General features: G+C 45.3%; 1 protein-coding gene across 2 annotated transcripts in view; it reads right to left on the reverse strand.

Annotated features, from left to right (window-relative positions):
- Positions 1-12,209, reverse strand: part of ARHGEF7 (Rho guanine nucleotide exchange factor 7) — a 71,064-nt gene extending 58,855 nt beyond the window's left edge. The window contains exons 1-4 of one of the 2 annotated variants that reach the window (XM_026036659.1): positions 12,163-12,209; positions 9,993-10,077; positions 5,321-5,451; positions 2,685-2,886 (exon numbers count right to left, since the gene is read on the reverse strand). In XM_026036659.1, coding sequence (XP_025892444.1) covers positions 2,685-2,886; positions 5,321-5,451; positions 9,993-10,077; positions 12,163-12,168 — 424 coding nt within the window. In that variant the 5' untranslated portion in view covers positions 12,169-12,209. The remainder of the gene's footprint in view (positions 1-2,684; positions 2,887-5,320; positions 5,452-9,992; positions 10,078-12,162) is intronic. The other variant, XM_026036660.1, reaches the window with a different exon arrangement.
- Between the last annotated feature and the right edge of the window lie 2,492 nt (positions 12,210-14,701).

Below are 14,701 nucleotides of genomic sequence, written 5' to 3' on the forward strand. Positions count from 1 at the left end.
CTCTTCAGCCCTCAGGCCTACTCCCGCTCTTCAGCCCTCAGGCCTACTCCCACTGTTTACCTCTAGTCCATTGCAGGCTTTAGTCTCAGGCCTACTCCCTATCTTTACCCTCAGGCCTACCCGCCCTGTTTTCCCTCAGGCCTACTCTCGGCTGTCTTGGTTTTACAATGGATATGAAATGGCAGATTGAGTTAAAGCACCTGAACGTACTTTCATAGGCACAGGTGAAGTGCTGCTAACTTTCTTATCTATTGTGTGACATATTCCTGTGAAAATTTCCAAGAGAAAAAGTTAGGTAATCTGCTTTATTAAACAAACAAACAAAAAAAATCACTAATTTGAATATCCGATGGTCATCTGGCCTTCTAAGAGAGCTTTCACTTTTCTTAATTTACTCTCATTGACTTTCCGTCTGCTACAGGATAACTGCACAAATTAAGATTACAAGCATACCATTATCCAATATTAAGGGTATATTTTAATATTTTAATTGAGAACAACGATCCATTCATCTAAACACCTAACAATTATGAATTTGGTGAGAATTAATACACATATGCATAACAAGCATCTATCCTTTCTTCTGTTGTCCAGTTTCTCAAAGTCACGTTACAGCAGCCTGAAGAGATTTATTTAACGAAACCCAGCAGTTCCCAGAGGCTATTGAAATAACGTATCATCAAAAATGGAAACACACCATGTTCCCTGCCCCAAATTCCGAACTAGAAGCAGTCCCAGCACTTCCAGCTGCATTTCAGGCTGAAGTAGAGGAAAGCACAGCTACTCTCTGTAAGAGAGCAGCTATGCTAAGTTATACTAACTCATTTGTACACTGGGGGAGTGGGGATGAAAGCACTTCTGCATTTCATCGCTTGCACAAACCACAACTATGAATGCACAGAAAGCATTTCTGAAGTAGCAAAAACTTCAACAAGAGGGTTATATCTGGCAGCAAGTCAAGAAAAGGAGGTCAGTAGTCCAACATAGACTGTCACCCCATAAAGACTACCTGGACAAAACTTCTTATGAAGAACAACCACCCTCCTAACTTCAGGACTTGACGGTAGGAGGGAAGACACATCACTGTCCTTTTGCAACTGGTACAAAGTGAAGTGCAACTACAGAGCAAAGTGGCAGCTCTCCTATTGCTGAGATAGGAGAACACTAGGAAAGTTTCTGCCTCTAGCACCTCCAGCAACAACCATCAAGCAGAGAGGTATCAGCTGGGAACAGAAATATTCACTTTCATGTAAACAACCAAAAAAAAAAACGGGGATTAAACTCAAGAAGTTAATCTCAAGTAAAGGAGGAGGAACAGCAGCAAAGTGAGATCAATGAACCTCAGGAAATCTATCCTCAATAAAAAACTTCATTAAACTTAAGATATTGATAATAACTACCCCACAAGGGGTAATCTATGAGGAAAAAAGCTTGGAAGAATGATGATTCTTCCTAAAAAAATTAGGAGCGTGACAAACTAAGAATATGAAATGCAAATGTAAATTCGTGTGGTCAAACAAATAATCACAAATACTTCAGTGATCTGGAATAAAACAAAGCTTAAGTTATTTAAAAATGTCAGGTCATTAGATGAAATACAAATAAAGTGCATATTGGTAGTAGTAAAAAAATATTCCATAATATACCTAAATTGGGGGAAAACTAATCCATAAATCCATAAGGAAGAAAAGCTATTAAGAGATTATATTAACAAGTTCATAGTATGTATTGCTTTCATTTCATCTCCTATCTCTACCTAGATATAGGTGGAGATAGTTGACCATCATCTTCAGACAAGTGAAGCACACATATTTTAGGCCTACAAAGGCATAAGTAAGTTAAAATTAGTATCTAGATAAAKGAAATGCTGCCAAATCAGTAGAGCAAATACTAAGAAAAAGAGCAGCTACAAATGCTTGAAATCCTGGATAAGAAGGAAAGTTCTAGTGCAAAGGAAAAAGAAATGCTCACCAGAAAGCTTTTCTCATTGTGAGAAGGGAAAGTTAAACTAGAGACTGCAAGCAGTTCACTCGGTCTTTTTTTTTTTTTTTAGGAAAAGTCTCATCTGAGAGATATGTAAGAACATTAAGTATTTAGTTCCCAACTATGTCTAAGAGGACTTAATTGAAAATGACACCAAAGATATGTTAAACCTGAGCATTCAGTGTACAGTGACTGTAGATAAAAAAAATCAAGCAAGAAAGCAGAAGGATGCAATCAGGAGAGAAAGGACAAGTTTAAGACTGGGATTTATTCCTCCAAACTTGCGATAACAACCAATTATCTATGTGGCTGCATGTCTGGCCACATGCACACTTAGCACAACAAAGTTTTTTTCCCCAAGCTCTGAAGCACCAAATCAAAACGCACCAGCCTCAGCAATGACACCTGGCCTTGCAGGAACGGCATCAATGCAGCCCAACCGCAAGGCAGGGATGGACACTGCGTGTGCAGCACTAACCCCCACCTGCCCCAGAGCTCCACATAGGCCACCTGGGTGCAGGAGCAACAACCACCTCCTTAGGTGTTCCTCCTAAGCACTGATGATATTTATGAATGAAGCTCAGTAAATTCAATCCTCTTAACTACAAAAATATGTATATATGCAATTTTTAAGGAAGTAACAACTATCTGCCTCTGTCAAAGAAAAGGGTTGTACAAATGTGCTCTCCTTCAAAACTCACCGTTTGATTTTATTTCTCGTACGTAGTTACTTGGAAACCACCCCGTTTTGCCATTTAGAGTTCCTTCCCACCAGCCTCCTTCTTCCACTCTTGTAACGTGGATAATATCTCCTTTTGAAAAAGAAAGTTCGTCTTCATTTGTCTGTTGAAAATTAAATTTTGCTCTCACCACCAACTGATGGTTGCTGTTATCTGTCATGTCCTAGTAAGTAAAAATACAAACAACAAAAGCTTAATTTTAGAGATTTAAACAATAATTCCATGACCAAAACAAAAGCATTCACAAAAATGGGAACAGTCTTTACCCCTCAATGAACGCTCCACATATGTTTTATTCTGAGCATTTTCAAGGCACAATTTACCACTTCCAGTACTTCTGTCATTTACGTCTATAGGTTCATATCAGTCAAGCAAGYGTACTACCTTATTATGGCCCCTTCAAATCAGAAGGGAGCAGCAGAGCTAAAATTAGAATAATTCGTACTCTCCAAAAATCAAATACTATTTTCTATATATAGTATAAACTGAAACTGCCTTTGGCAACTACAAAGAAACAACAGCTTTATATTAGAGTTTTTCTAAGAGATTCTGGATGGGGGAAAAAAAAAAAGAGTTGGGCTTAAGTCAAAAACTGTCATGTTACATATAAATAATGAGTAATGAAAGAGTCTGGAGCTTAACCTTTCTACAGTAGGTCATGTTGGAAGATTCCATGCTGGCATGTGCAAGTCAAAACGGAATGCCAGTGGAAAAGGCCCATAGTCTTTTATGAAACCTAAGAAACCACTATTAATGCAATTTATTTTGAATAAAGACTCACAAATCACTTGCTGCAAGGTTAGTAAAGGGGCACATTTGCAGCATGTCAGATATACGTAGGCTCATCCCCATCGTAGATGTGAAGACAAATCATCCATTGGAACAACAGAACACTGGTAGCTACTTTACAAGTCTTTCAAAATAATCATAATCAAACTTGGTGTTTGGACATCAGTTCTGAACATTTGTGCCAGTCGAGCATGTTAAAAGAGTCATGACAAACACTAATGCTGGAAAAAAAATGCTAAGAATCTAGATAGCTTAAAACATAATCATAGAATCCTGAAAATAATGTCAAAACAGACCCTTGCAGGGAGATTGAGAGAACACAATTATTAAAATTACATCCATCTGTATTCAAATATGTCCATCTCTACTACAAAAAAAGATCAATATCTCCATAACTAAGAAGTGTCTGAGAAAATTACCTGGTAAGTAGGTAATAGGCAGTTACCCAGGTAGCAGAATTTCAGTTGCACATCTGCCCTACATGTACCCTGCAAGGCCACTGGGCTCATACAACCAGTCAGCTTAACTGCCTCTCCTAATTTATCGTAGCTGGGCAGYTGTAAAGAAATACGGGCAAAATGCAACTTTCACAATGTGCAGGATGCTCCAAGACACTGTAGGACAAACTGCTTAGCAATTATTAGCAATTAACTGAGTAATTATTAACTTCAAACAATATTGCAGCAGTTTCAAACAGGTGTCTCTGCTCTCTCTCCTCCGTGATACACCTTCCTGTGTGCTGACTGCTTGACAGGAGAGCAATATTTTGCAATATATATATATATTGCATATTTTGCAATATTGCAAAAAAAAAAAAAAAACATGCACAGTGATGTCAACTGCAGCCCGTTTACTCTGCCAGGGTGGCTGTCCAGCGCAAGAAACCTAGTAACAAATTTGCTGATAGCAGTTGCAAACTGAATGTCTTCAGCAAGACAGCCAACCTAAGAGCTTCCCAGTCTTGGCCACTAGCCCTTCCCCTCACATCCTGCAAATCCCTGCCCTGTAATTCTGCCAGGGCTGCACAGAGCATCCAGATACCACAAGTCCTTAGAACTCGGATCCCTTCAGCCATCCCACAACTGGGATTAATCAGCAAAGGTGAGTGGGTGGTGAACAGCGAGYGGGAGCTGCAATGAGCAGCCTGGGGCAGGACCTTGTGCTGGCTCTGCTACCCGAGGAAGCACATCCAGGCACACCTAAGGAAGCCCAAAGCTGCATTAAAGTGCCACCACGCTCCAAACAGTCTTCCCCATGCAAGCAATAAGGAGTTTACATCAGGGACCTGCACTGTCCTTTCAAGACAGCCCATTTCCCAACTTTCATTTCACCTGCACTGCCCAATAGCAGCTCAAAGAGCTCAGTTACCTGAGGGCCACCTGAAGAAGGGTTCACTCTTTCCAAGAGAAAGAGGAATAACTGCTTACACTGCAAACATTACAAGCACCACCTTGTGTGACTATCCTTCCCTCCTCATCACTGACACAGGCAGTACAGTCCACAGAGAAAATAATAGTTTTGCCTTTTAAAAAAGTGACTCCTTATTGTAAGAACTGAAAAAATAGCAGAGCAACAACACACATGCATATGAGATGGAGTGGTAAGTGAGAAGAAAAATAATTAGAAGTTCATAAAACTGCATATTTTGGAAAAAAAAATAGAAAAACTGCAAAACTAGAACTTCACCAGACTTGAACTGAAGAGATGAGGGACACAGGGTGAACAGTTACTCTGCTAAGTCATTGTTTACTGACAGATCTAGTTAAAAGAAAAGAAAAGAAATGAATGTATCATTCCTCAGAACTTACCAAACTCCGATACTGTCCCTGAAAGAGTTTTGAAGTTCTACTGTGCAAAGACTGGGATCCAAGGGAATCAAAAGACTTTATCCGATGAGATGAGGGCCGTGCACATACAGAGTCACTTCCCAGTCCTATGTCTGGAGGGGAAAAATAAAGTCAAACATCCATCCAAGAAATCCACAGATAAATTTCTACGTACATCTGTAAAACTCACGCACTTGAAGCAGATTCAAGATATCAGTCATTGCTCCACACTCCAAGATAGAAAAGATAAGTAGTAGTGGAATGATCTGAACTCCTCAGACACTGGCAGTTCCTTCCCCATGCAGACAGAAGAATTATCTGAGCATTTTAAGAAAAGGAGGGCTAGCAGAGTATTGCTCTATTCCTACCCACTACCAGTCTATTTAAAGGTAATCAACCAGCATCAATTCTAGTAGTTGCCAAGAAATTCAAATGCATAAAACTTGCTTGAAGGCAAGCCAGCCACATCTGTTTCTTAATTCCTTCCCCCCTYCATCTCCTTCTCAATTAAAACATTCTTTCCACTGTCTCTTTTTTCCTACATTCYTCTGGCTCATCCTTTTTTTGCCAACTAAGCTATTTTGCCTTTTTTTGGGGGGAAGGGAAGGGAGTGAGGATGGGATAAAGAAGAAAAGAAAGTTGGCTGCTTGAAAACACAGACCTCCCCAAGCTGCCCCTCTCTTCCACATCTCTCTTCCAAAGCCCCCATTCCCGTGGGATGTCCATCCGTGTTGCCTGGGCAGGAGGTCCCAGCACCGGCCACTGGCACAGGGGGGAGAAGGGGTCCCCTGTATGCAGGGGTCAAGATGAGGCCCCAAGCTCCCGCGGCCAGACCCCTGGGAATGGGAATGCTCCCACGGGAATGCACTGTGGAAGTGACAGGTTGCGATGCACAAGCACTGCTCCGTTTAGCCCAAGAGCAAACCAAGCCATTACTGCTCCTTCAGCTTTCCAGATGCAAGGGAATCCCTTGGCAAGCAAGGAGCTCCAAGGAGACCCCGAGGCAGGGCAAGGCTTCGTGCCCCGAGCTCCAGCGTTTCCACCCGGCTGTGCAAGCCTCCCAGCTGCTTCCCTGCTCCTCGTGCCTCTGCACATCCTCCTTCCCAGCAGCTCCTTAGGCCTCCAGCACTTGCCCTATATTCGCGGTTCAGACACAACTACATTTTCCTGCTTAGCTGCTCTGAGGCTAAAGCAACAGCAATTACACAAGCCTCATTATTTCTGATCAAAGGGAAACGACACACGCAGATTTCATTCCACAAAGAGACTGATGAACAAAATGTATCTGCTGTCAAATAAACKCTGAAGAGAGAAAACCATTTCACCTAGAACCTATTCCAGCTGCCGCAGAGGCTGTAAGGGCAGCTGAGCTGCAGGRGAGCAGCAGCCGAGCGGGACAGGCAGCCCCGGAGAGCAGAGCTGGGAGCAGATGCTTCATCCCCCCTCAGCCCCTCCACACCAGCTTGCTAAGGGGTAACTTCTTCATTGAGCCACTGTGATCTCTCAAAAAGTCTTACAATAAACACTCCCCAGGYGAATATTAGAATTACCTGTATTAAGTTACATATTTTGCATAGACGCCATTACACACAGAAGTTACAGAAGAGCTCAGTCTTTGTGAATTCACTTTCTAACATGCACTAAAAGGGTACTCTGTTAATATARATGCTGCAGATTGTAGCCCATTGCAGCAAGAATAAACTACTGCACCTTTACAAACTGYGGGGAGAACAACAAGCCTAGATCACAGACTTCATTTGTAGGTCACAACTTGATTACCAGCGCTCACGCTACCAAAAACCTAGAGTGCCCACAGCAAAAGAACCACTGGAAACCAACAGGACTTGAGAATTAACTCGCAACATCTCCATGCTGAGCGTGTTGCTAAAAGGAGACATCATCTRTGTGCAGCTGAGCAGAAGAACAGACAGGGCACCAGAGCCAGGGTTCAGACCCAGTTCATCTAGGGAGAGCATCAGGTTTACTCATCATGGTGCGTTCCACCTTCCAAAACACTCTGCGTAAAAATCCTGTTCCAGTCTGTCCTGATTCCTGAAATCCTGTTTTACAAAGTTAACATGGACACCCAGGAGCCCTCTCGGAGTTTGAGCTAAAACTGAGCATGGCTGAACTGAAGGAAACATCAACTGAAAGGGAACAAACACTACTCCAAACAAGCTGCAAGTATTTTTACTAATAATATCTGATATTTCCAAATTAATTTTGAGCTTTGAAAGTCTTAAAAGGCTTGCAGAGCCCAAATTTCAAATAAAAGCTGATGTGTTTCTTATTAGGAAAAAAATCACCTCTGTTGTGGAAGAAAGGAAAAACAAAAGCAAAAAGTAGTAGTCTTGCCTGAGAAGGGAACGTGCATGCTTGATACACATTAGTGTGATAGTTTTCACAGACAGCTTTTTCCATCCACCCAAAGATTTCCATGGCTTATAACATTCCTTCTTCTCCAGCTACCTCCTCAACTGCTCCTACACCAATTCCTCTACCCTTTACTGCCTACAAACAAGCGTGGGCAACTTACTCCTGTATCGTCTGAAATTAAAGAAGCTGCTAAGAGTATATAGGGGTAAGAGTATATATGTGGAGCCTTCTGCCAGCGCTGTGAGCTCACTGCTTGTGGGCTTTTCAGCTGCAGAAAGATCTATCCCRAGGTCTGGGCATCCCTGAAATCCTCACAGAGCCAGATGGAGATCTGATCTTTTGACATCGGACAGGGAGACTCAGTCTAAAATGCCTTCTACGCAGTCACCCAATGAAGGAAAATTGTCTGGGAGTTAGTCAAGAAGATTCATGCAGCCCTGCTTGCTAGCAGGAATGAGGCAGCCACACATTTGGCATGTGGGTTTGATTTTTGGTTCCCCCCTCTCCCCCCATCACAGGGGGGAATAAAGCAGAATTCTTCGCAATGCCAGCTGCAATTGTGGCTTTTGGATGGGGATATTTGCCTATGGATGTCTGGACCAAACACAGCCACACTTTCCCTGCCCCGTGCTCCTCCTCCCCTCCGAGACATCTACAGCCTGTGCACRGCAGCAACATTAAAGATGCACTGAAGTGGTCTACATTTGCACAGCTGAGATGAAAGGCAACACCCTTAACTGGTGTAAGCAGCTTCAGCAATGGAATTACTCCATGTCAATTCATTAAAAACAAGAATTTGGTTGTAAAACTCACTCCCTAAGGGAGATTTTCTGATTAAAAAAAAAAAAAAAAAGCCGTAAATTCCCGATCATAATGTGCCAGAGTATATAAAAATGACAAGATATTTCCAACACCACAGTTGAAACAAACAACACTGATTCACCACCGACTTTTCTTTATATCAGCTTCACTGCTCTCCCCACGTTGCACTTTGCAGTCCTGGTTCATTTCCGAGCAGTTTCCGCTCTCTCCAGTCTCTTACCTGACAAGTAGGAACTGGAACGTGCTGCTGGCAGTGTAAAATCCCAGCACGGAATGGCAAGGAGATGAAAAGGGCCACCAAGATTAACAACTCCTTGCTGCACTCAAAACAATTTCCCCTGCTTAGCACAGCCTCTTCCTGCCAGGGAGCACTGCCACCTACCCCCTGTGAGCTGTTTCTGCAGCTCCCTTTCATGAGACAAGAGGCAGAAGCACCACAGCCTGTAGCTGCTACCAAAGCAAGCAGTGCACRAGGTTCAATGAGGACAAGTGCAGGGTCCTGCACCTGGGGAGGAATAACCCCGGGCACCAGGACAGATTAGGGGCTGACCTGCTGGAAAGCAGCTCCACAGAAAGGCACCTGGGAGTCCTGGTTGACACCAAGTTAACCATGAGTGAGCAGTGTGCCCTCGTGGCCAAGAAGGCCAATGGGATCCTGGCTGCATCAGGAGGAGTGTTGCCAGCAGGTCAAGGGAGGGGATCCTGCCCCTCTGCTCAGCTCTGGTGAGGCCRCACCTGGAGTACTGGGGGCAGTGCTGGGCTCCCCAGTATAAGAGGGACGTGGAGCTTCTCGAGAGGGTCCAGCAGAGGGCAACAGAGATGATGAGGGGACTGGAACATGTCTTGTACGAGGGGAGGCTGTAACCTCTGTAACCTGGAGAGCCAGCGCATATAGATACCTTAAGGGAGGGTGTCAAGAGGATGGGGCCAGACTATTTTCAGTGGTGGTCAGTGACAGGACAAGAGGCAGTGGCCACGAACTGAAGCACAGGAAGTTTTGTCTGAACACAAGTGAAAACTTCTTTCCTGTGGGGGTAACAGAGCCCTGGMACAGGCTGCCCAGGRAGCCTGTGGAGTCTCCTTCTCTGGAGGTCTCCAAACCCCACCTGGATGCYGCCCTGTGCCCCGTGCTCTGGGTGTCCCTGCTGGAGCAGGGGGCTAGACTAGATGATCTCTAGAGGCCCCTTCCAACCTCAAACATTCTGGGATTCTATTCAAGGCTCTGTCTTTTCCTTCACTGCAAAAACAAAACAGAAAACCTCCTCCTGCAAGGGAAAAGATTAAAGAATCCTGAGAAGCCACAAAGTCTTAAAACAGCAAGCACAGAACTAACTGCAAGAAGAAGCCTTCTGCAAGGCTACTGAKCTTAATTTTACCATGGACAGAGCAACAGGTGTAAGTTATGTACTAACGCAGGTTCAGAAAAACAGCAGAAAACAGAGCAGATTCTACTTACCTGCAGTCACCTTATTTAAAGCAACTAGAGAGCTGAGAACCTTGCTGAAATTCTGTCCCTGATAAAGATCATTTGCATCGAAAGTCTAAAAGCAAAAAAACAAAAACACACATTAAACACATAAATTACCCTTAATCCAAGCATTTCTACTATTATTATCATGCAAGCCAGAATTGTAGAAGCTGTTTCCTGATCTAGGTGACCGTCCTTTCAGGAGCTGCTATGGACCACTAAAACTGGTGGTTGGCTTTTCTTTTACTATTTTTTAAAATCATTTTAAAATCAGAAAGCAAATGCAGAAACAGCTGCATGTGAGGAAAAATGAAGAACACAGGAGCTAAAAATACCAAGTGCCAATTAAACTATAGGAAAGTGCTCTTTTCTGATAAGTACATTTTATTCAACTTCCCTCCTAGATTTTTTTTGGCTCAGAAATACCATTGTAAGAACTGCATTAGTCTTAGTAYACTCTCCTTTTTCTGTAATAGTTTGCAGGCATGACACTTAATKGTTAAAAAAAGAAAAAAAAAAMCCTTTTAAGAAGTACTAAAYTTAATGTACAAGCTATTTGCATTCTACAGGGCACAGAGTTTCTTAACACTAATTAATTTTACAAAGAGTAACTGGAGTTACTGGAGAAGTTAAGTGGAGAATGATATCTGGAATCTGTGTGATGTGGGGGGGCAGCAGGAAGTGGCYAGAAGTTATTTTATATTTTTATTATTTTTAAGTCATGATACAGAGATCTAAACCTCAAAGGGTCTTGTAGAAAATACACTGCTTGGAGAGCTGGATGACAACACTGAACATCTGSATCTTCAGGCACTAAAAGCGACCCATAATAAATAATAAAGTGGAAACCCTCATCCAAAACCTCGGGAAAGCAGCTCTTGCAGTAGATCTTGCAGGCGGAAAGGAATCGCTGTATTTACTCCCTCATGCAAGATTAGAGAGAGGACAATAAAGACCCAGCTACTGGTTCCAGCTGACTTAAGGAACAGAAAGAGCCTGAGTTTCACGCTGGGGAGCAGCTCTTATCGCACCAAGGACCTGTTTATTTTCCTGACCCATCCCAGGGGCACTGTCAGAAAGCCTGAGCACCCAGGAAAGGGCAATCGGAGCAGGCCAGGAAGGAGAGAGAAGGGAGAGCGGGGAAAAAGGGGGATCGGCTGAAACCAACAGCAGTGCCGATTATCGGCACACAGCTTATCCGAGGCAGCCGCACCACAGACGGAGGCAGAACAGACCCCACGCGCAGGGAACAGCCTCTCCCACGTTCACGCGGTGTTTGAGGCACCCAAATTCATCCGCACGTGGATTCCGAAGCTCCTGTGAGCTGGGAAGCGCCGCTGGCCCTTGGTCCCAGAGAGCAACGAGCTCGGCAGGCGGCTGGAGCCGGGGAGCCGCTCGCAGGGCCGCGCGGGGCATCGGGGCAAAGAGCTGGGGTTCGGCAGCTACCCCCCGGCCAAAGCCGATTCCAAGGCCATTCCCGGCTATTGGAAGCTTTAAGGAGGAGGTAGAGGGAGGAGGGAGTGGCATAAATACAAATTCTGTAGATTTCGTGGCCTGAAACTTGTAGAAAATATTGAAACGTTCCTCCACGCTTGGAGGAGGAGAACCCAATGAATTATCTGATTTTACACAAAGGAGACAGAAACACATTCAAGTTATATTAATGACATAATTTATGRTAAGCAGATATGAGAAGAGACACTGATAAAGAGACAGCAAAGTTCATATATTTGGCTCCTAAGGAATAATGGCCATGAGCCCAACCATTCCTCAACCTGGAGGGAAAAAGAAAAACACAAATCAAGCTGTTACAGAAGAAGGAGGACCAAGAATTTGGAAATGTCACCACTGGGTACCTACTTGCAGCCGTGTTTTTTAAACAAGCACATTAAAAATACAAACAAAGTCATGAAACAGAGATCTCACTTGTAAATAAAAGATTTACTAGAGAGGCAGGCACTTGTTTGGTGCTACTCGGTATCAGGGAAGGCAGACCCCAGAAATGCATCAATAAAACTATTAATGGGGGGAGAGGAAGAAATTTTAAGAAGGTTAAACGCTATAGCTTAGTGATAAACACTACAGATGAATAACTTTCGCTGAAACTTGCTTAAGAAAATATATATATGTATAAACGTACTATATATTTTAAGCTCACCTTCATTTTGGATTCCGATAGAGCTACAAGGTCTCCCCTGAAGTCGGGCTAACTGGGAACAACAGGATGCGAGCCAGGCTGCTTTCCTGTTGTGCTGAGACCAGACGGGATATGGGGAGCGACGTGATTGGATCGCCCCAACGTCTGCAAGGCCATAGGGGCCCCTGTATCCAGGAAGCGCCTCCTGTGTGGCTTCCCGGGAAGCAGCACAATGAGAGGACGGGAAGAGCGCACGCTTCCTTGCCACTCACACAGWGCCCCTCTGGCAGGAAGCCCCGCGCCGCACGTGTCCCCGCCACCACACTGTCCACAGTATTTGGTAAGAGAAGGAGCAGTTTGGTAAGAAAAGGGGCAATTTAACCTTCCAGAGGAATTTGACACTAAATAAATGCATGCTTAGGAATAAAACTAAGTTAGTAAGTGACAAGCCCTGGCAGTTGGCTGCATTAACAGAGAGAAGCCTCTCCAGAAGCGGCTGCCTGGCTTCCGCCTCGCGGCCGGAGCGCGTCCGTGCACATCAGGGCAGGGGCAGGACGGGAGCAGCGCCCGAGCRCTCACAGCAGCTGCCACCCCTGCAACACGAACCCTTCAAGAGACACCAGCTTGGAAACCCCGAGACTAGCCTCTTGGCACCATGTGAAGGGCACATAGAGATGCTAAACAAACCTCCAGGGCAAAACCCTTCCAAAGCACCTTTACTTCCCCCGCAAACAACACTCTGGAGCGGATGGAGATTCCCCCGCCATGAGCCTGGTGTGTCCAACGGGCACGTGCCTTCCTCCGAGGGCGTCAGGTAAGCGGCTGCTCATGAGGCAAGTGTAAAAGTGCCCTAGATCACATCAGATGGAGACCCGCATGAGCCAAATCTTTTGAACGAGCTATTTAAACAGAGCACATAAATATCACTCCTTTGTTTTTAAATTGCACGGAGCTGACCCTCTGGAGATATGCATTATATAAGCATTAACATAAAGCACATCTTTTAGAGAGAGAAAGAACAGCACTATATTAGGAGCCTTGCACCACGAACACTTTGCAACCTATATATAGTTACAGCAGGGAATCAATAAACCTCAAGCTAAGCAGCCTGGCCCATTTACATCTCCTAGGAGCGGCCTGTTTTCCTGCTCCTTGATCAGTCTCCCGTTCTTCTATTCCCTCCCTTCCTTCAGCGCCCTGCCCGTCGATACTGCAGGCGGAYGCGACACCCTCGACTGCCCAGCCGCAGGGTTACCCGCAACCCTGGGTGCCCCCTGAGAGCGCAGGCTGCCCCACAGCTGCCCCACGGCTGCCCCCGGCGCCCCACGGCTGCGGACCCTCTCGGCAGCGACCTGGTCACCGCCCGAGTGCGGAACCGGCCGCTCAAGCAGCGGTCGCACCAAATACCCGACAGGAAGGTGCGTGCTGTGGTGCCACGGCCTCATTCCCAGCTGCATGGAAGCCTGTTCATTAGCCAGATTTTTAACACACGGCAGATGAGCAGTATCGATTTTTCCATCACTGCCGTTTCTTAAACAGCTRACTAAATGCCTTGGAGACCCATTCTGTCCACGTAATGTTGTCAGGTACCGAATCCATCCTCATTTTGGGGCAAAGCTGCCTTCTGCACACAGCTCCTAAATCTCTGGCACATTAAAGAGAGCCACGGCAATACACCCAAGGTCATTTTAAGTYATCTAAGCCGCTAACCCACAGATGATGGGGCCTCCTATTCAACATTAAGGAAAGCAAGCTAACAGAGCCATATTCATCTCTCATCCCAGCAAGGGATATGCTGAGAGTCCACACGGAAGCTCCAGAGTATTAACGGAGGGATTAGTGAAAGGAAAAGGAAAGCGGAAAAGCAGGTCAGGAATACACAAGGTGAGAGCCAWTTAAGACACCCCATAAGCCTGCAGCAAGCTCCCTTTGCTCAGCCTACCCAGCTCAGATTTCTTACAATATTTTATTCTTCCTTTCTAGCCCATGAAATCAGAGGTCAATTAGGGAGAAAGGAATTTTTTTAATTAGCTTGTTTTTCCTGATAAGACAAGGCTTGTAACTGAAGACAGARGAGAGAAAGGAAGGTGCTTCAGACAAGCCTCCAGACAAACTTTTTTTCCCTTTCCCAAGTCGTACATCTTCCACCAGTCTTATCTTGCACCTATCCTTGCACCATGACAGCCTCCGTGAGACTAAGAGAAAAAAAAAAATCACATGGTGGTTACGAGCAAACCAGAAAGGTTTCTTTTTAATAAATGCCTTTTCTTCCCCTGGCTCAACTAGTGCCCGGCAGCCAGAGARGCACACAGCGTTCCCGGGGAGCACTAATGCTGCTTCCCTTGGGGCAGCCCGACCGCAGCGCGGGCGGCACCGGCCTCCCCCGGCGGCACCGCGGGCTCCGCACAGCTCAGCCCGGGCGCCTCGTGCGGCAGGGTAGGAGGGCACGGGCCGGCTCCGCACGGAGAGGGGCAGGGAGAGCAGCAGCTCCGCGCCCCGCTGCGGAGCCGGGCGCGAGGCCCCACTCCCTGCGGGAAGCGTCATCCCACCTGCTCCTCCT

This window comes from Nothoprocta perdicaria, unplaced genomic scaffold (genome assembly GCF_003342845.1).
Source record: "Nothoprocta perdicaria isolate Ctin4 unplaced genomic scaffold, notPer1 scaffold_183, whole genome shotgun sequence".
Classification (NCBI taxonomy): Eukaryota; Metazoa; Chordata; class Aves; order Tinamiformes; family Tinamidae; genus Nothoprocta; species Nothoprocta perdicaria.